At 20.5% G+C, this 21621-nt stretch overlaps 7 protein-coding genes across 7 annotated transcripts; all 7 read right to left on the bottom strand.

Annotated features, from left to right (window-relative positions):
• Nucleotides 1-240: 240 nt before the first annotated feature.
• SRAE_X000051600 (CTP synthase 2) lies at nucleotides 241-753 on the bottom strand (the record flags this gene model as incomplete). The annotated part of the gene is made up of 1 exon (XM_024644869.1): nucleotides 241-753. The coding sequence occupies one exon, from the start codon at nucleotides 751-753 to the stop codon at nucleotides 241-243; it is 513 nt and encodes a 170-aa protein (XP_024510385.1).
• A 60-nt stretch (nucleotides 754-813) lies between these two features.
• On the bottom strand, nucleotides 814-2101 carry SRAE_X000051500 (CTP synthase 2; the record flags this gene model as incomplete). The annotated part of the gene is made up of 3 exons (XM_024644868.1): nucleotides 814-953; nucleotides 1000-1452; nucleotides 1606-2101. 3 exons carry the CDS (start codon nucleotides 2099-2101, stop codon nucleotides 814-816), a joined length of 1089 nt encoding a protein of 362 aa, XP_024510384.1.
• Nucleotides 2102-3048: 947 nt separating this feature from the next.
• On the bottom strand, nucleotides 3049-3602 carry SRAE_X000051400 (Transposase, ISXO2-like domain-containing protein; the record flags this gene model as incomplete). Its single annotated transcript, XM_024644867.1, has 2 exons — nucleotides 3049-3375; nucleotides 3456-3602. The coding sequence occupies 2 exons, from the start codon at nucleotides 3600-3602 to the stop codon at nucleotides 3049-3051; spliced, it is 474 nt and encodes a 157-aa protein (XP_024510383.1).
• A 4210-nt stretch (nucleotides 3603-7812) lies between these two features.
• Nucleotides 7813-8369, bottom strand: SRAE_X000051300 (Hypothetical protein; the record flags this gene model as incomplete). Its single annotated transcript, XM_024644866.1, has 3 exons — nucleotides 7813-8099; nucleotides 8147-8234; nucleotides 8271-8369. The coding sequence occupies 3 exons, from the start codon at nucleotides 8367-8369 to the stop codon at nucleotides 7813-7815; spliced, it is 474 nt and encodes a 157-aa protein (XP_024510382.1).
• Nucleotides 8370-10991: 2622 nt separating this feature from the next.
• Nucleotides 10992-11673, bottom strand: SRAE_X000051200 (Hypothetical protein; the record flags this gene model as incomplete). The annotated part of the gene is made up of 3 exons (XM_024644865.1): nucleotides 10992-11275; nucleotides 11331-11406; nucleotides 11635-11673. 3 exons carry the CDS (start codon nucleotides 11671-11673, stop codon nucleotides 10992-10994), a joined length of 399 nt encoding a protein of 132 aa, XP_024510381.1.
• Nucleotides 11674-14571: 2898 nt separating this feature from the next.
• SRAE_X000051100 (Hypothetical protein) lies at nucleotides 14572-15305 on the bottom strand (the record flags this gene model as incomplete). The annotated part of the gene is made up of 3 exons (XM_024644864.1): nucleotides 14572-14843; nucleotides 14900-14975; nucleotides 15012-15305. 3 exons carry the CDS (start codon nucleotides 15303-15305, stop codon nucleotides 14572-14574), a joined length of 642 nt encoding a protein of 213 aa, XP_024510380.1.
• Nucleotides 15306-18625: 3320 nt separating this feature from the next.
• Nucleotides 18626-19368, bottom strand: SRAE_X000051000 (Hypothetical protein; the record flags this gene model as incomplete). Its single annotated transcript, XM_024644863.1, has 3 exons — nucleotides 18626-18906; nucleotides 18963-19038; nucleotides 19075-19368. 3 exons carry the CDS (start codon nucleotides 19366-19368, stop codon nucleotides 18626-18628), a joined length of 651 nt encoding a protein of 216 aa, XP_024510379.1.
• Nucleotides 19369-21621: the final 2253 nt, after the last annotated feature.

The following is a 21621-nucleotide window of genomic DNA, read 5'->3' as shown; positions in this document are numbered from 1 at the left end:
TTAAATAAAGAAATTAAACAAATTTTAAGTAACATTTTTAAACGGTATTATATAACTTTAAACAATTTGGAAAAAAAAATATGTTTAATAATTATTTCAAATATAAATGTTTTAATTAATTTTAATATTTATTTATGACAAAATATACTATATAAAAAAAGTTTTGCAAAACATTTTATATGAGATTAAAAAATTTGTTAAAGAATATTACTTTTAAAATTTTTTTTTACTCATTTTAAGTTAAAGAAAAAATTCTTCAATTTGTCCAGAAGCAGCCAATAACAAACCAAAAAATGGTGGTGATAGAGTTATAGGATGAGAAAGATATTCTGGATGATATTGACATCCAACAAAATATGGATGGTCTCTCATTTCTAAAATTTCCATACATACATTAGTATTTGATTTATCGTCGCTACTTATAGAACAAATTTTATTTACTGTTTGTAAGAGACTTTCTGAATGAGATGATGTTGTCATTTTAATAAGATTATTTGCTGATAAAGTTTTTTTTTGATTAATATAAGTATTACTAGAATTATCAACTCCTATTCCTACAAACAATAAACCAGCTTCTGAAAGTTTTGGAACAATTGTTGGCTTTACTTCATATCTATGACGATGTCTTTCTTTAATTATTACAGATTTATATAATTTTTGAAGTTTACATTCTTTTGTTAAAAAAAAATTTTTTTTTAATCCTAATCTAATTGTTCCTTCCATATCAACATTTTTTCTAACATGTTCTGGCATATCGATAACAACTTGATTTTCAAATGGTATATCTTTGTCAAATTCTGATGAATTGGCATTTTAAAATCCAAAAACATTTCTTGCAAATTCAACAGCCGCACATTGCATTCCAAGACAAACACTAAGAAATGGTACCTTATTTTCACGTGCATATTGACATGCTAAAATTTTACCTTCAACTCTTCGTTTACCAAACCCACCTGGTACAATAATTCTTTGGCATTCTTTAAGTTTATCCCAAGCTACTTTTTTTTATCTTCTCTTCTGTTTCAATTTCAAGATCTTGCGACTGAATATAATTAATTTTGACATTTCTTTTAGCATGTGTTGCGGCATGTTTTAAGGCTTTATTTATTAATGCATATGCATCTTCTATTTGAACATATTTTCCAACTAAAACAATATTTATAGTTTCTGTAAATGTGTCAACAATATTTGCAAATTTAAACCATTGAAACATGTTTGTGACACCAACTGTTTTTGCTAGTTTATTTGAAGAATCTAAACATAGACGTTTTTTAATAAGTTCAATAATGCCATGTTTTTGCAACAAACTTGGTACATGATAAATATTTTTACAATCGTAAACACCAATTATTTGTTTTGAATCAATTAGACCAAATTGACAAATCTTGTTTTTTAAATTATCTGTCAACTTATTTTCACTTCGACATATAATAAGATCTGGAGTTAAACCAGCTGCTCTAAGATTTTTAATACTATTTTACATAGGTTTTGTTTTGGGTTCACCAGTACTTTTTGGAGAAATAACTAATGATACATGAACATTCAGAAATCGCTTTCTAAGCTCTGGTATTTAATATTTTTCAAAAGCAACTATAAAAAGCATACCTTCAATATCACCAATTGTTCCACCTAACTCTACAATACAAACATGTGGTTTATCTTGACTACCATCTACTGGAATTTGTGCTACTCTTTCAATCCATTTTGAAATTGCATCAGTTATATGAGGAACAGTTTGTACAGTTTTTCCAAGATAATCTCCTCGTCTTTCATTTTCAATAACATGTCTATATATTTTTCCTGTTGTAATATTGTTATCACAACGAAGCCGAATATTAAGAAAATGTTCATAATTACCAAGATCTAAGTCTACTTCAGAACCATCATCAAGAACATAAACTTCGCCATGTTCAAGAGGAGAAAAAGTTCCAGCATCAACATTAATATATGAATCAATTTTAGTGGCAGATACACGATATCCAGATGCTTTCATAAGTACACCTAATGATGATGAAATAATTCCTTTTTCAACTCCAGAAATAATTCCTCCTGTTACAAGAATAATTTTTACATCATTATTTACTTCATTTTGTTGTTGCATGTTTTACCTAAAAGACTAAAAATAAAATAATAAAATATATGTAGCTGGAAAAAAATTTAATTTTTTGAATTCAAAGTAGATTTTTAAATTTTAGAAAGAAAGAAAATTTATTAACTCAATGTTAGCTATGTATTATTTAAGTATCTTTTTTAATATTTTATATATTAAATGAGGTATACTTAATCAATATATAAATATGATAACAAAAACCAATTTTAACAAAATTTCCAAGTTTTTAAATAAAAAGTTCCAAATGTTTTAAAAGATGTAATCATTTATTAGTTATTTACTATACTTAATATAAAATATATATAATAAATTTATATAAATAAGTTTTATATTATAATCAACATAAAAATATAATAAATTATTTGTTAACACAATAAAAGTTATGACATCTTGATAGAACGTATGATTAAAAATTTTGTGTTTCAATTATACTACAATAATCTATTTTTTTACTTTTGTGTTTAACAAATGTAACATAAATGAAGACAAATAAAGTTATTATAAAAATAAAATTTATGAAACTTTAAACATAAGTAAGTATAATATTCTAGTATAGAAATAATAATTATTTTTAAAATTTACATATTTTAAATATATTTTTAACTGTTAAAGTATACAAAATTAAAAAATAAATGGTTTTTTACATATTATCTATTATTATCTGATTGATAAATTAAGTTGAATAATAAAAATAATTACAATGGTAGTAAATGTATATAAATATGTATTAATATGAATGTTTAATGTGATTTGTAAATTATAAAAGAATTATAAAAATTTGGTACTTTTCAGTTTCGGTAGGGACAAATTTTATTCAACAAAATGAGTACGAAAACGTTAAAAAATTAAAAATTTTATTTTTTTTTTGAAAAGGGGAGATTCTTTTACATATAAATAAAAAAAAAAATTATTAAATTTCATTAATTTTCTCCTTTATTTTACGTGTTTTCTTCCGGCGGCCAGAAGGTCGCTATATCACGTAAGATTTGGAGGAATGGATTCTCTTCCTTATTTCTCTGCCTCCACATGAATTCAGCGAGGTAACTGTCTAGCATATTTCTAGAAGTACCTCTCTGCTTCTTGTTCCTCCATTTGGCGCTCCCCCACATCCTTTCAATAGTCTGGGTGTGAGCTCCAGACTCAGGATCCACAAAGTGGTATTTGTGATTCACTTTGAAGTGAGTGAATCCCTGAGCTTCGAGTTCACTTGTTCTGTAAGACTTCCAGCTATCTGTGTAAATTGTGCTTCCCTCAGCCACATTATCCTTAATTATTTTCATGAGGGTTTGCACCCCACGGTCTGGAACGGTCTTTAAGAAAGATTCCCCCGTTTCTCTGCAAATACCTCCAAGAATCCATATCCGTGGTAGAACTCTCCCTGCATGGTTCTTCCTTCTGTAAACAAGGATTCATCCACCTCCACTATCCTTCCTTCTCCTCCAATCTTCCCAGAATTCTCTCTTTCCAAAGAAGCCGCGCACACCTCCCTCATGTAATTACACCACTTTACGGTAGTGTCGTGGCTCATCCCTAGTTCCTCCTCACAAAATTTGATCGAAACTAGTTCTTTGCTCCAGCAGTATATGAAGCGTACTGCTATGACGAAATCTAGTTTCAAATCAGTAAACCAAGTGCCATGTCTTCAGTCCTATTTTTTAAGGCATGGTCTTTTGTTGCAATTCCATTGATTTCTTTGACCCATATATAGCTTCATTTGATGTCCGTTTGGACAGATTCTTCTTTTCGGAAGAATTCCATGCTCCATCAAAAAATCACAGCTTCTTTTTCAGTTGCTGGCAAACTAAAAATATTCATTTCTGACAAAAAAAAACTTAAATTTTAAAAAAAATTTGAAAAAATTTGTAAAAAAAAATTTTGGAAAAAAACTGACTGTAGAAAAAAGTGATTTTCTTGATGATTTCTTAATCAATTGATTTACTTTTTTCACCATTTTATTCCCAACAATTCAATTATCAAATATCAAATGCCTTTGGATTAAATTTATCCTTTTTTCTGATAAGAATTATCATTTAAAATTTGTCCCTACCGAAACTGAAAAGTACCAAAAATTTTTAAGACCAAAGAAAAAAAAAGTTAACTTTAGAAATAAATCAAGAATAACTAATATGCGAGAAAAATCTAATATTTATACAAAAAGAACAAGATATTTTTATTTTAAGAAAAAAAATTGTTAGTAAATATATTATATATTTTTATATTAAATTCAAATTATTAACATGACTTTTAATGTAATTTATATTCAATCATTTTTACATTGTTTATTAAAAAAATTTATACAAAAGTTTTTAAGTAATATATAAAACAACATATATTTACAAAATATTGCTCTAAAAAATTGAAAGCATAATAAATTTTTATAGAAAAGTCATTTCAATGAAACAACTTTTTTGAATTTTTAAAAAAAAAAATTTTTCAATTAAAATGAAGACTAATTATAAGGAAAAAATTATATAATTTGATAATTTATTTATTGTATTGTACAAAAAAAATTCAATTAACAATTTTTAAAAATTGATATAATTGCAAATGAGATAAAAAAATTCAGGTTGAAGTATCTTTAAAAAATTACATTTTATTTGTTAAAATTATTTTTATGACATAATTTCTCACTTATTACTTTATTATTATTTTTTTATCAATCTTTTAAAATTATTTTATTTTATTTTATATTTAATCAAATCAAATATTAATAAAAAAGTATTTTTAACTTATTTGGATTTTAAAAAATTAAGTATTTGTGAAATTTTGAATGAAATATCGTTTTAACATCTAATTGTTTTTAAAAGTAAACGTGACATTTAACACATATACCAAGGTACCTTAAGAATTAAATAAATAGTAATATTTTTAAAATAATTATCATATTTTATTAATATCCCTATTAAATATTAAATAGTAATAAAATTAAAAAAATTAATTTTATCAGTAATGCTTTTTAATTTTAATAATCAAAAAACATGATTATATTAAAATTAAATATTAACAACTTTTATGTTTTTTTTTCAAATCTATATGTCATATATTTAAAACAGTTAATTAGCTTATTCTTTTGGCAAATATAAAATTTGTTTAATAGTTGAGCATAAATCATAAAACATACTTCCTCATAACTTCTCTTAAAAAATTTCTTAATAATTTTAATATTATTTTCAATAAAAAATTTATTGTTAAAAAATTAAATTTTTTATTGAATATATATAATTTTACCATCTTTTTTTCATTAATTTAAGTAAATATATAACTTTTAAAAACCAAAAGAATAATTATTATATAGCATAATTAAGTATTGATAATAAAAAAATACTTAAAAAAGATTATTTAGTTTTTTTTACATAAATTGAAAAAGCTTAATAATTACTATATTATGTATAATATATAAATATATAAAAATAATTAAAGTTGAAAACACTAAACATCATTTATGTTAATAAAGATCTGTTTAAAAATCAGTTTATTTTTATCAAAAATTATTATTTAAAACCTCATTTTTTGTATGATTTATAATTATATAACATATTATTAAACAAAAAAGTTGTTTAAGAGTATTAATTGATAATGAAAAAAAAATATTGTTTTAATCTAATTTTTGTTATTTTTCAACATAAATGTCTATAAAAATGTAAAAAATTTTTTAGCTTCATTCCTTTTATAATTTTATTGTAATAAATTAATATTCATTTTATTTCAATTCTATTAATTTTTTAAACATTTCAAAAATAATTTTTATTTTAGTAAAATTAAAATTAGACAAATGTTATTCAAACTTTTATCTTGTTTCAAAATTATTAAATTAAAGAAGAATGTGCAAAAGAGAAATTAAAAGTTATAATGAAAAGATTATATTTTCTTATAAATTATCACAAAAATTAAACAAGATATCATAAATTTTAAAATGTTAAAGACAATTGAAAACTAACGAAAAAATTTTATATAAAGAAAACTTCAAAAAAGTTTATATTTAAAGAATATATACTTTGAAACAAATAAATAAGAATTATAAAAATGTAAATTAAAAGTTCTTTTTTAAAAATTATATTTACGTTTGCTATAGTATTTATTAGTTTAATATAACAAAAGATAATTTTTTAAGTTAATTGCAATTAATTTTATAATATTTTTATGTTGGTAATTAGGATACATTTTTGTATTTATCTTTATATAATATAATATCAGTTAACAAACAATATTGAAATATAATTTGTTACATCTTACTTAATTCATAATTTATTATTATTGTTATAGTAAATTAATAATAGTCAACAAAAAGTTATAGTATGTTTTTTATGACATCATGTAATAACGAATTAATATTTATTTGCTAACGATTTTTTTTAATACGTTAAGCTAATTAAAAAGATTATAAGAAATAAAAGTGTAATTGATGCTTCAAAGTTAGTATCATACAAACACTAATTACAATAATTTTTAATTAAATAATAATTTTATTTTATTATTTATTCTGATATAATATAAAAAGTTTAAATTGTTTTATTTAAAATGAAATTTATTTAAATTATAAGAAAATAATACAATAATTCAATGAACAAAATGATAAAAGTACCATTTTAGTTATTTAATATAATATTTATTGTACTTATTTCATCATAAATAAATTAAGCACAAAGTGATAGTAAAGTTTTTATTTATGTATTTTTACAATTAATAATAATAATATGTAAAAAAAATATTTTTTTAATTTATATTCTTTAATTATTATGACTTTATAAAGACTAAGTGCATTAAAATTTTTTAAACAAGGTATATTAAAACCATAAAAGTTTAATAATAAATCAAAAGTACCTTTCATTTAATATTAATGTTTGAGATAAATAACAAGTTTTAAAACTACATAAACTATTAACAATTACATTTTTCTTACAAAATGTGTTTTGAATTAAGTATGATAAAAAATCTTATCTTTTTTAAATTTATAATTCAATTGATAGGTTTTAATTAAAGTTATTAAAATAAAAAAATTGATAATACACATTTAATAACATTTAAAAAAATTTTTAAATATATTTGTTATCCGTGTTTATGGTCACATCATTTTCATGATAATACAAATGGTTTTCAATCCTTGTATTTGTGATTAACCATAATATTCAACATTTACCATATTTTGTATTTTTTAAATTCTATATTTTATATTTTTTTTAAATTTAATAACAATACTCAATTTTTTAAAAAAATTCTTTTTTAATAGCTTAACTTTTTTTTATTTACATCTTTTCTATATTGAAAAATGTATGCTAATAGGAACTTCAATTAATTTTATTTCAATCATCTTTTATAAAAAAGCGTTTTTATATACATTATATTTTTAACAAAAATGACAATATAGAAACTTGCAGAAAATTTATTATAGTTAAAAATTTCTAAACAGATAGAAATAAATAAATATAAAACATACATGTAAGTAAAGATATTTAAAGCATCATAACAAAATTTTATTGTTATTTCATTTAATATGTGTTTTTAAAAATTAATTAATAAGTTTTATACTTATAAATTTATACTAAAAATGCAAAATTACCTGAGTTGAAAATTAAAATACAAAAAATTTAGTCAAATTAAAATTACTTAATGCCATTATAAATTTTATTTATTAAAAATTATTTTTCTTAAAATTAGTTGAAAAATACTTTAAATCTTTTTAATTGAATATCTTTCAATTTTTTTTATTCTTCACTATCTTGACGTTCATTAGCAAATACTGCTCTTCTACGCTGTTCAACGCTATTGCTACGTTGCAAGCTATTACGTCTATGAAAACTACCACCATGATGTGAACCAATACTATTTATAGAACCACGTCGAGAACCACTACCAAATCGAGAACCACGTCGAGGACCACGTTGAACAGTAGCATATAGATCATCGTCATCATCGTGAATTGCATTTGCTAATACTCGTTGTCTACGTTGACTAGCAGTAAGACTACCTCCACGACGCAAGCTATTATGTCCTAAAATATTAATATTAAGTTAAACTTTTAAAAAAGCATAAATTTACCAAAGCGATTTCCTTGTATTGGGTCTCCAATAAATTTAAGTTTTGTCTGCATTCCACACTGTGTTCTACATTGGGTACAAAGTTGCATCTAAAAAAATTTTTTAAAATTAAATTATCTATTTACTATATTTCTTGGACCTATATTTTGATTAGCATACATGGTCATCTCCATTAATAACTTAGCATTTTGTTTAGAATTCATACCCATACGTTGTCTATTCATTCTAAACAAATGTTGATAAACATTTGATTGTACACAAAAAGTTGAGTATTTAAAAAATGGGTCAGAATTAAGGTTTACTACCAAAATAGTCTGTTTTCTTCTAAGCCATCCACCATTCCTAAGCTGACAACCATTAATTGTTAAGTTGATAATTCCATAGAAAAAAACAAAAATTTTATAACTTAATATGTTCATGGTTAGAAATATTACTATATTTTAACATGTTATTCAAGATTGCTTTATATTAAAAAAAATCATAAATTACAAGCACTTTCTTTAAAAGTATTTTGTCAAAATAAAGCCATGCGTACAAGCATATGATTTTTTAAATGTACTTTAATTAGATAAACAAAAAGACTAAAAAAAGATTGTTTTTACATAAATAAAAATACTAAATTTCAATCATTGTACTATTTCCTTACTAGATTTAAAAAATATTATACCAATTATTTCAACATTTAATTGGTAAAAACAAAATTTTATTTTCTACAATTTATAATAGTTTATTTAAAACATTTTCAATATTCAGAAAAAATGATATAGCATCTTTTCCATTTAAAAGTTTTTTTTGTGGTTCTAATTAAATAAAAAATTGAGAAAATAAAAATTCTATTCGTACAACTATAAATTATTGTTTCCACATGTTATTATTAAATTATTAACAAAATTGTTTTATAGCTATAAGCTTTTTAACAGTGATTATTTTAAAATCTAAAAAATTAATAATAGTAGCATTAAAATTTATTTTTATTATAACAATAATCTATTGAACATTAAAAAGAAATAAGATAACTTTAATAACTAATAACAAGTAGAATAAATAAAATTTATCATTTCTTTTTTTGCAAACTATTGAATTAACAGATGATTTAGCTATAATAATTTATAATTTTATAGATTTATAAAAATCAAATAAATGATTAATAAATACTAGACAAGCTTGAAGTTCTACTTGAAGCACAAGAAAAGTTATTGAAACATATTAACAATTATTTTTATAATGTAATTGTTATAGCTGATCAAAATGTTTAATATTATTTTATAATTAAGAATAAAAGACTTTAGTCAAAGTTATCAATTTATCTTTTTTCTTCAATTATTGTTTTATAAAATAAAATACTATTTTCACGTATAATAAGTTCAAATATACAACGTTAAAAATTTTTAGTTATAATATTATTTTGAACAAAAATTTTTTTTTTTTTCCTACGCGTTTTTTATATAATTTATTTTTAGTTTAAATACTCAATATCTATTATATTACATTTGTTATAAGTTCATTGAAAAATAATAATTTATTAGTGATATATAGAAAAAGTGATATTGTTGTGTTTAATAAATTTTTTTATAATAATATGATAAAAGATCAAAATGAAAATTAATAAAATGTTTGTGCACTAAATGTACTTTTAATAAGTATATTGTTATGGCAAAAAAAAAATTAATATTGTATTAATTTATTTGAAATTTTATTGAATATAAAAATATAAATATATATTATAATAAATGAGCAAAAGAATATTTTTTGTTATCAAAAGTGCATATCTTTCTGAAATTAGTGTGCATGCAAAAAAAGAGTTAAAATTATATTACTACATTATTTTTTATAATATGTTCCTCAATTTTTTACTTGAAAAAAAGAGACTGTCAAATACAGCATTTCATTACACAAATATAATATTTTTATATTTATTAATTATTAATAATACCTTTATTTAATGATTATAGAGTTATAAATTGATACTTATAATTTTACTTAAGATTTGTAGATTGCGATTATTTAAGCAAGGCGTATTGATAACATAAAAATTTAATACAAAATCAAAATAATTTATAATATACATTTTAAATATTTTTCTAAAATATTGTATTAGCTATGTTTTTAACTACAATTAGTTCTTATTAATTTAATAGTTTTTTACTTCATGTGCTTATAATTTATTATAAAGTTTAATATTTACTATCTTTTACTTAATTAAAAACTTTTAATTTATTGCTATTTTTTCTATAAATTCAATCTATAATACTTTACAATTACAAAAATTAATGCTTTTTCTTTCCTGCTTTTATTTATATACAACTTTTTTTATAATTTTTGTATTCTTATGAAAATATCTGTCTTTTTCAATTAATCTTTAATATATATGATAAATAATGTACTTTACAATTAAAATTATATTGTAAATTATGAAAATTGTGAACCATTTACTGTATGTAAGAATGAAGAAATAAATATAGAACTGAATTATACGTAAACGTATTCAAAAAAACTTATTATACTTTTAATGTTAGTTAATTTAATAACTATTCTAGAAAATTAATTTAATAATTTATACTCATTAATTTATTTTACATTTACAAAAATAATTTAAGTTAAAAATGATAAAGCGAAAAGTTAATTTAAATTAAAAAAATGATGGTTCTTATAACAAAATTTATTTATAAAAAAAATTTTTTAATATTTTTTTTCTTTAATTAAACTGTTGGCAACGCCCCTCAGGCCACAAGGCTATAAAAGGCACAATCCAAAGAAGTGAAAAGCAGTCTTGAAAATAATGTACTAAATAAAAGCTTTACAAAACTGAAAAATACTTAAACCTATTTAATTGAATATCTTTCAATTTAATATTCATCACTATCTCGACGTGCATTAGCAAGTGCTGCATTTCTACGCCGAATAACGCTAGGACTATGGTGCATTGAACCAGGACGATTGAAACCACCATGTCCACGAAAACTACCACCACCATGATGAAAACCACCACCTTGAAGACGATTACGTTGAGAACGACGTTGAACAGTAGCATATATAGGATCGTTTGCATCTTCATGAATTGCATTGGCATGCACATTTCTTTGGCGCTGACTAACTGTGAAAAAACTTCCACGTCGAATACTACCACGTCCTAAATTATTATTAATAATATTAACTTTAAAAAATAACTATGCCAAAATCATTACCTTGTACAATGCTTCCAATAATTTTAATTTGTGTCTGCATTCCACACCTAGCTCCACATTGGGTACAAAGTTGAATCTAAAAATTTTTAAACATTTAAATATCTATTTATTTTTTTTTATGGAAGTATATTTTGATTAGCTATGTTGCTCATACTTAGTAAAAGCTTAGCATTTTGTTTAGAATTCATACCCATACGTTGTCTATTTATTCTTTGTAAAATTTGATAAGTAACGGGTTGTAAACAAAATGTCGTCATCTTAAAAAATGGATCAACATCAAGGTTTAAAAACAAAGTACAATGACCTCTTCTAAAGATTCTATTACACTTAACTTGACATCCATTGATTGTTACGATGTTAATTCCAAAGAATAAAGCAAAAAAATTTATTGTTAATAAATTCATAGCTAAAAATAATTCTATACTTTAGCATGTTATTATAGATTACTTTATATTAGAAAAAATCATAAATTACAAGCACTTTTTTTAAAAGTATGTATTTTGTCAAAATAAAACTATGCGTATATGCATATAATTTTATATAAGTACTTTACTTAGACAAATAAAAAAAATTGCAAAATTGTTTATACATAAATAAAAATACTAAATTATAATTATTGTACTATTTACTTGCACGATTTAAAAAAAAAACTATATAAAGCATTTAAACATTTAATTGGTTTAAATAAAATTTTTTTTCTACAACTTATAATATTTTATTTAAAACATTTTTAAAATTCAGATGAGAGGATATAATATCTTTTCCATTTAAAAACTTTTTGTATGGTTTTAATTAAATAACAAATTAAAAATTCTATTCGTACAATTATAAATTATTGTTTCTACATGTTATTATTAATTTATTAACAACATTGTTTTATAACCATAAGTTTCTTGAACCATGATTGTTTTAAAATTAAAAAAATAAATAATAATAGTATTTAAGTTTATTTTTATCACTACAACAATATATTTAAAAACAATATAAAGAAATGTGATAACTTTAATAACAAGTAACAAGTAGAATAAATAAAAGTTATAATTTCATTTTTTTGCAAACTATTGATTTAACAGATGATTTAGCCATAATAATATATAATTTTATAGATCTTTGAAAATTAAATAAATGATTTATAAATAATGAATAGCTTGAAGTTTCATTAAAGCAGAAGAAAAATTATTGTAACATATTAACAATTTTTTTTATTATTTATTGCTATAGCTGGTTAATATTTTTAATATTATTTTTAATAAAAAATAAAAAATTTTAGTCAAAGTTGTCAATTTATCTTAATTCTTCATTTTTTGTTTTATAAAAAAAATATTATTTTCATGTATAATGAATTTAAATATATAATGTGAAATATTTTTTAATATAATATAATTTGAACTTAAATGTTTATTTTATTTTTATTTTATTATATCAATTATTTTTAGTAATAATGCCACAATTCTGGTGGTATTAAGAAGAAGAAGCGGATAGAATAATCAGTATAAATACAAAAGGTGAAGTAAGAAAAGTCAGTCAAACTTCTATCTCCATTCTTAAGATGGCGATTTAAGAACATATCAATTAATATGCCAGGAAATGTATAATTGTATTAAATATTATATTGTATAATTCTTGTACTAAAAAAGTAATTATTAATGTTATCAATATTGTTATTATTATGTTAAATTGGTTAAATTCTAAATACCGCTACATCAACTCTTAACCGAGATGAAAATCTTGAACGTCATTAAGTAGTATAATTACTTTATATTTATTATATTGCAGTTGTATTAAATTCATTTAAAAATAAGAATTTTTTAGTGGTATATAGGAAAAAGAATAATGTTTGTTTAATTAATTTTTCATTTAAAGATTATAATGTGATAAAAGATCAATATGAAAATAAATAAGATTTTTGTGCAATAAGTGTAATTAATCTAAATATATTAGTTTGGCAAAATAAATTAATATTTTTAATTTATTTGAAATAATTTTTTAAACAATAAACAAAAAACTATATATTTTAATAAATTATCACAAGAACATTTTTTGTTATCTTAATTGTTTATTTTTTTCAAATGAAGTAAATACAAAAGAAGAAAAAGTTAATTATTATAAAATTAATTAATGCTCAAATAATATTATTAGTTTATTTTCAGAATATTTCTTTCAGTTGTATACTCGATGAATAAAAGAGATTTTCAAGTACAAAATTATTTTAACACAAATATGAGATCTATTATATTTATTAATTATCAATGATATTATGTATAAAATGATTATAAAGTTATCTATAAATAAAAATTTACTCAAGATTTGTAGTTTCTAATTATTTAAGCAAAGCGTATTGAAAACACAAAAGTTTAATACAAAATCACAATAAATTTTTTTAAAAATAAATTAAATATAAATTTAAAATAATGCTTAATACTAAAAATACTAATAACAATCACATTTTTCTTTTTAATTGTAATTGTAAAATACTTTTTTTAATTTATAACCAAATATATCACATTTAAGTAATTTTTTAAAATAAAAAAAAATTGATACTACAATTTCAACATTTTTTTAAAATATCATACAAACTATGTCCATAGTCAAATTATATTTATAATAAATTTATTATTTTCTTAACTTATATATTTGTAATTTATTATTATGTTTAATATTAACATTTTTTTTGTAATTTAAAAACTTTTAATTTATAGTTATTTTTTCTAAAAATTTAAACTACAATGCAAAACAATTACATAAATTGATGCTTTTAATTTAATTTTATTTATTTACGACTTTTTAATAATCTATTGTATGTTTATTAAAATTTGCTTTTTTTTCCCAAATCATTTTTTTATATATGAAAAATAGGATATTTGAAATTACTTTATAATGAAAAGAATACTTGATATTTTTGAACATTGTAAAAAATGTATTGTAAATAAGAATGGAAAAATAAATATAAAATAGATATGTAAATAAGGTTATTTAAAACAACACAACATACTTTTTATGTTAGTTAAAAAAATATCTGTTTTTAAAAATAAATTTAATAGTTTTATACTCATAAATTTATAATACAAATACAAAAATAGTTTAAGTTAAAACTAAAAAATAAAAAATTTGGTTAAATTAAAAATTATTTAATACCAAAATAAATTTTAGTTATAAAAAGTTTAAAAATTAGTTTTAAATAATATTTTTCTTAAATTTTATGGAAAAATTTCTAAATCTTTTTAATTGAATATCTTTTAATTTAATATTCATCACTATCCGGACGTGCATTAGCAAGTGCTGCTCTTTGACGCGCTCTTACGCTAGCACTATGTTGTATTGGACCACCATTTCGAAAACTACCAGGTCTATTACGAAAACTACCACCACCACTACCAATACTACCACGTCGCATACTACCCATACTACCACGTCGAATACTACCGTAAGTACCCTCATGAATTGCATTATCAAATACATTTTGTCTACGCTGACTCATTGTGAGACTACCTCGACGACGTAAACTACCTTGTCCTAAATTATTATTATCAATATTAACTTTAAAAAAATAAATATGCCAAAAGTATTACCTAGTATTGGGTCTCCAATAAATTTAAGTTTTGTCTGCATTCCACACGGTGTTCCACATTGGGTACAAAGTTGCATCTAAAAAAGTTTTTAAACATTTAATTATCTATTTACTATAATTCTTGGACCAATATTGTTATTAGCAAACGCGGTCATCTCCATTAATAATTTAGCATTGAGTTTAGGATTCATACCCATGCGTTGTTTATTCATTCTTAGCAAGTTTTGATAAACACTTGCTTGTACACATAAAGCTGACATCTTAAAAAATGGATCAACACCAAGGTTTATTACCAAAAGTGATTGTTTTTTTCCAAAAAATCCATTACTTCCAAGTCGACATCCATTAATTGTCAAAATAATAATTCCGAAGAATAAAGTAAAAAAATTTATAGTTAATAAATTCATAACTAAAAATATTTCTACTTTTTATCATGTTATTATAGATTACTTTATAATAGAAAAAATCATAAATTACAAGCACTTTTTTAAAAGTAAGTATTTTGTCAAAATAAAACCTTATGTACAAGCATATGATTTTAAATATGTACTTTAATTTGACAAAAATTAAAAAAGAATACTAATACAAAAATGAAAGTAATAAATTTTAATTATAGCATAATTTTCTTGCTAGAAAAAAATATTATATTAAGTATTTAAAATTTAGATGATTTAAACAAAATTATATTTTCCACGGCTTAAAATACTTTTTTTAAAAAATGTTTAATACTCAGAAAAAAAAGTTGTATTATCTCTCACATTTAAAACTTTTTTTTTGGTAATATAATTAAATAAAAAATTTATTAAAATAAAAATGTAATTAAAACCATTCAAATATCTTAATGCTTATATTTTTTTTGTTGAAAAAAATATTTAAATTATTAAAAATTCTAGGTGTACAACTATAAACTATCGTTTTCACACGTTATTTTTAAATTATAAGAAAAACTGTTTTATAGCCATAAGTTTCTTAACCGTGATTACTTTAAAATGTAAAAAATAAATTATAGTAACATTAAAATTTATTTTTGTTATAACAATAATTTATTGAACATTGCAAAGAAATTTGATAACATTAATAATTATTAACAAGTAGAATAAATAAAATTTATCATTTCCTTTTTGCAAACTTTTGAATTAACAGATGATTTAGCTATAATAATTTATAATTTATAATCTTATAGATTTTTAAAAATCAAATAAATGATTAATAAATAATAGACTAGCTTGAAGTTTCATTCCAAGCACAAGAAAATTTATTGAAATACATTAGCAATTTTTTTTTATAATGTAATTGTTGAAACTAGTCAAAATGTTTAATATTATTTTTTAATTAAACATAGAATAATTTAGTAAAAGTTATTAATTCATCTTCTTTCTTCAATTTTTTTTTTAAAATAAAACATTATTTTCATCTTAAATAAAATAAACTATTACACATTAATTGTTTTAATTGTAATATAATTTGAACTTAAATGTTCATTTTATTTTCTTCATGTTATTATATCATTTTTTTCTAGTATAAATAATTTATATTTATTGTATTGCAGTTGCATTACATTCATTTAAAAATAAGAATTTATTAGTGGTATATAGAAAAAGGATAATGCTTGTTCAATAAATTTTTCATCATAAAAATCATAATGTGATAAAAGATCAATATGAAAATAAATAAGATTTTTGTGCAATAAATGTAATTAATATAAATATATTAGTTTGGCAAAATAAATTAATATTTTTAATTTATTTGAAATGATTTTTTGAACAATAAACAAAAAACTATATAATTTAATCAATTACCACAAAAACATTTTTTGTTATCTTAAGTGTTTATTTTTTTTCAAATGAAGTAAATACAAAAGAAGAAAAAGTTAATTATTAAAAATTAAATTAATGCTCAAATTATATTATTAGTTTATTTTCATAATATTACTCTCAGTTGTATACTTGATGAAAAAAGGAGACTGTCAATTACAGAATTTCTTAATAAAATTAAAAAAACTCTTATATTTATTAATTTTTAATAATATTAAGTATTAAATGATTATAAAGTCATTAATAGATAATTTAAAATTTACTTAAGATTTATAGTTTGTGATTAGTTAAGCAAAGCGTATTGAAAACATAAAAGCTTAATACAAAATCATAATAAATTTTTTTTAAAAAAAATTAAATAATAATTAAAAAAAAGTTTAACACTAAATTTACTAATGACAATTACACTTTTCTTTTTAATTTTAATTGTAAAATATCTTTTTTTAATTTATAACCAAATACATCACATTTAAGTAATTTATTAGAATAAAAAATAATTGATGATGCAGTTAAATTCTCACATGAATTTTATGCCCTAAAATATTATCTTTAATTTTTGCTATCATTTTCTAGTACTTTGGTATAGATAATAATGTTTTTATATTGTAACATTGATTTGTAATCTCTAATTTCTAAATTGTTTGTTAAATTCTTTTTTAATAATATGTAACAAATTTTAGTATTTCAAACGTTTTAGTAATGTTTCCAGAAAATGTTTGTATTCAATTTCATTAGTAATCAATGAGTAGAAATTTCTGAGAAAAATATCTTACCTAAACTTATTATTAAGTTTACCTTCTTATTATTAATTATTGTATCATTCCTATATTCTATTGCTACTGAGATATTGTCTAATTTTTTTATTTTTAGAAGTAAAATTATATTGTATTATTAGTCTTAGACCATATCTTTATATAAGCGCATCTTTATTTGAGTCATGATAAAATTTGTATTAATTGAAGAGTAAATATATTTATATTTTTTATTTTTATTGTAATTGATAATATCTCATCTTTAGGTAACATATCGCTTATTATTATAATAAGGGTGTTAATAATTATTAAAGAAATTAATAAAAATATAATTCTTGATAATATTTTAAAGAAGAATTGTGATAAATTGGCAAGATCTTTATCAGACACTCGCTTCAAAAAAACTTGTAAATTTTTATAACACGTTCTAGTCGGCTATAATATCTTAAATTTCGCTAGAAAATTATAAATAAATTTTCGCTATGCACTTTCAACATATTTTTAAAATATTGTACCATGTTTATAGTCAAATTATTTTTACAATTATTTTAATATTTTTTAACTCATATATTTGTAATTTATTATCTTTTTAAAAAGTTAAAACATTTATATTATAGTTATTTTTTCTAGAAATTTAAACTACAATACAAAACAATTGCATAAATTAATGCTATTTATTTTTTTTTGTCTTTATTTATTTAAGAATTTTCAATAATTTATTGTATGCTTATAAAAAAAATTTTTTTTTCCTGAATCATCTTTTAATATATGAAAAATAAGATATTTCAAATTACTTTATAATTAAAAGAATACTTGATGTTTTTGAAAATTGTAGAAAATGTATTGTAATTAAGAATCGAAAAATAAATATAAAACATATTTACAAGTAAGGTTATTTAAAACATCAAAACATACTTTTTCGTTAGTTCATTTAATGTTATTAAACATTAATTAATTAGTTTTATACTCATAAATTTATACTACAAATACAAAAATTACCTGAGTGGAAAATTATAAAACAAAAAATTTAGTCAAATTAAAAAATACTTAATGATTTTATAAGATTTGTTTATTAAAATTTTTAAAAAAAAGTTTGAAATATTTTTTTAATTTAGTTGAAAAATATTTAAATTCTTTTTTTTTAATATCTTTAAATTCTTTTTATTCATCACTATCCAAACGTTCATTAGCAAAAACTGCCCTTTGACGCGCTCTTACACTATTACTATGGTGCATTGAACCGGGACGTTGGAAAATACCAGGTCCACGAAAACTACCACGACCTTGTTGAAAACCATTACCGTTAAAACGACCACGTTGAGAACGACGTTTAACACTAGCATATAAAGGATCGTTGGCATCTTCATGAATTGCATTGGCAAATACATTTTTTCGACGCTGACTAACTGTAAGCATACTATTACGGCGAAAACTACCACGTCCTAAATTAATATAATTAATATTAACTTTAAAAAAATAAATATGCCAAAATCATTACCTTGAATTACGCTTCCAATAATTTTAATTTGTGTCTGCATTCCACACTTTGATCGACATTGGCTACAAAGTGACATCTAAAAAAGTTTTTAAACATTTAATTATCCATTTACTTTTTGTTGTGGATTAATATTTACAGTAGCAAACTGGCTCATACTTTGTAACAGCTGCGCATTTTGTTTAGCATTCATACCCGTGCGTTGTCTATTCATTCTTTGTAAATTTTGATAAGAACTGGGTTGTAAACAAAAAGTCGTCATCTGAAAAAATGGGTCAACATCAAGGTTTATAAACAAAGTACAACGACCTCTTCTAAAAATTCTATTACATTTAACTTGACATCCATTGATTGTTACAATGTTAATTCCGAAGAATAAAGCAAAAAAATTTATAGTTAATAAATTCATAGCTAAAAATAATTTTATTTTAGCATGTTATTATAGATTACTTTATATTAAAAAAATCATAAATTACAAGCACTTTTTTTAAAAGTATGTATTTTATCAAAATAAAACTATGTGTAAAAGCATATAATTTTATATATGAACTCTAATTAGACAAATAAAAAAATTGAAAAAAATATTTTTTTTACATAAATAAAAATAATAAATTTCAATTATTGTACTATTTCCTTACACGATTTAAAAAATATTCTATCAAGCATTTCAACATTTAATTGGTTTAAACAAAATTTAATTTTTTACAATTTATAATAGTTTATTTAAAACATTTTTAATATTTAGAAGAAAAGATATAATATCTTTACTATTTAAAAACTTTTTTTGTGGTTCTAATTAAGAAAAAATTAAAAATTCTATTATAAAACTATAAACTATCGTTTTCACACGTTATTTTTAAATTATAAGAAAACTGTTTTATAGCCATAAGTTTCTTAACCGTGATTACTTTTAAAATGTAAAAAATAAATTATAGTAACATTAAAATTTATTTTTATCACAACAACAATATATTTAAAAACAAAACAGAAATGTGATAACTTTAATAACTAGTAACAAATAGAATAAATAAAATTTATCATTTCCTTTTTTGCAAACTATTGATTTAACAGATGATTCAGCTATAATAATTTATAATTTATAATCTTATAAATTTTTAAAATTAAATAAATGATTAATAATTAATAGACTAGCTTGAAGTTTCATTCCAAGCACAAGAACAATTATTGAAACACAGTAACAATTATTTTTATAATGTAATTGTTAAAACTGGTCAAAATACTTGATGTTATTTTTTAATTAAAGCTAAAAGATTTTATTTGATGTTGTCAAATTATCTTATTTTTCCATTTTTTGTATTATAAAATAAAAAAATTACTTTCACCTTAAATAAAATAAACTATAACACATTAAATGTTTTAATTATAATATAATTTTAAATTAAATGTTCATTTTATTTTCTTCATGTTATTATATCAATTTATTTTTAGTAATAATGCCACCAGAATTGTGGTATTAAGAAGAAGAAGCGGATAGAAGAATGCAGTATAAATACAAAAGGTGAAGTAAGAAAAGACATTCATACTTCTATCTCCATTCTTAAGATGGCGACTTAAAAACATATCAATTAATATTCCAGGTAAATCATAATTGTATTAAATTTTGTATTGTATGATTCTTGTACTAAATAAAAGTAATTATTAATGTTATCAAATTTGTTATTATTATGTTAAATTGGTTAAATTCTAAATACCGCTACATCAACTCTTAACCGAGATGAAAATCTTGAACGTCATTAAGTAGTATAATTACTTTATATTTATTATATTGCAGTTGTATTAAATTCATTTAAAAATAAGAATTTTTTAGTGGTATATAGGAAAAAGAATAATGTTTGTTTAATTAATTTTTCATTTAAAGATTATAATGTGATAAAAGATCAATATGAAAATAAATAAGATTTTTGTGCAATAAGTGTAATTAATCTAAATATATTAGTTTGGCAAAATAAATTAATATTTTTAATTTATTTGAAATAATTTTTTAAACAATAAACAAAAAACTATATATTTTAATAAATTATCACAAGAACATTTTTTGTTATCTTAAGTGTTTATTTTTTTCAAATGAAGTAAATACAAAAGAAGAAAAAGTTAATTATTATAAAATTAATTAATGCTCAAATAATATTATTAGTTTATTTTCAGAATATTTCTTTCAGTTGTATACTCGATGAATAAAAGAGATTTTCAAGTACAAAATTTTTTTAACACAAATATAAGATCTATTATATTTATTAATTATCAATGATATTATGTATTAAATGATTATAAAGTCATTTATAGATAATTTAAAATTTATTTTAGTTTTATAGTTTGTGATTATTTAAGCAAAGCGTATTGAAAACACAAAAGTTTAATATAAAATTAAAAATTTTTTTTTTTAAAATATAAAAATTACTTAACATTATATGTACATATACATTTACCCTTTGTTTTTTAATGTGTTTATGTAATAGTGTTTAAAAAAAAATATTATTTTTCTTAATTTACAGTCAAATTAATCACATTTAATCAAAGTTATAAATATAAAAAAAAAATTAATAATACATTTTTAATATTTTTCTAAAATATTGTATTAACTATGATTATAACCACAATTAGTTTTTATTAATTTAATATTTTTTTACTTTGTGTATTTCTA

Source organism: Strongyloides ratti (genome assembly GCF_001040885.1).
Source record: "Strongyloides ratti genome assembly S_ratti_ED321, chromosome : X".
NCBI classification, from domain to species: Eukaryota; Metazoa; Nematoda; class Chromadorea; order Rhabditida; family Strongyloididae; genus Strongyloides; species Strongyloides ratti.
Note: the sequence above shows the minus strand (reverse complement) of the source record. Positions and strands in the feature narration are given on the sequence as shown.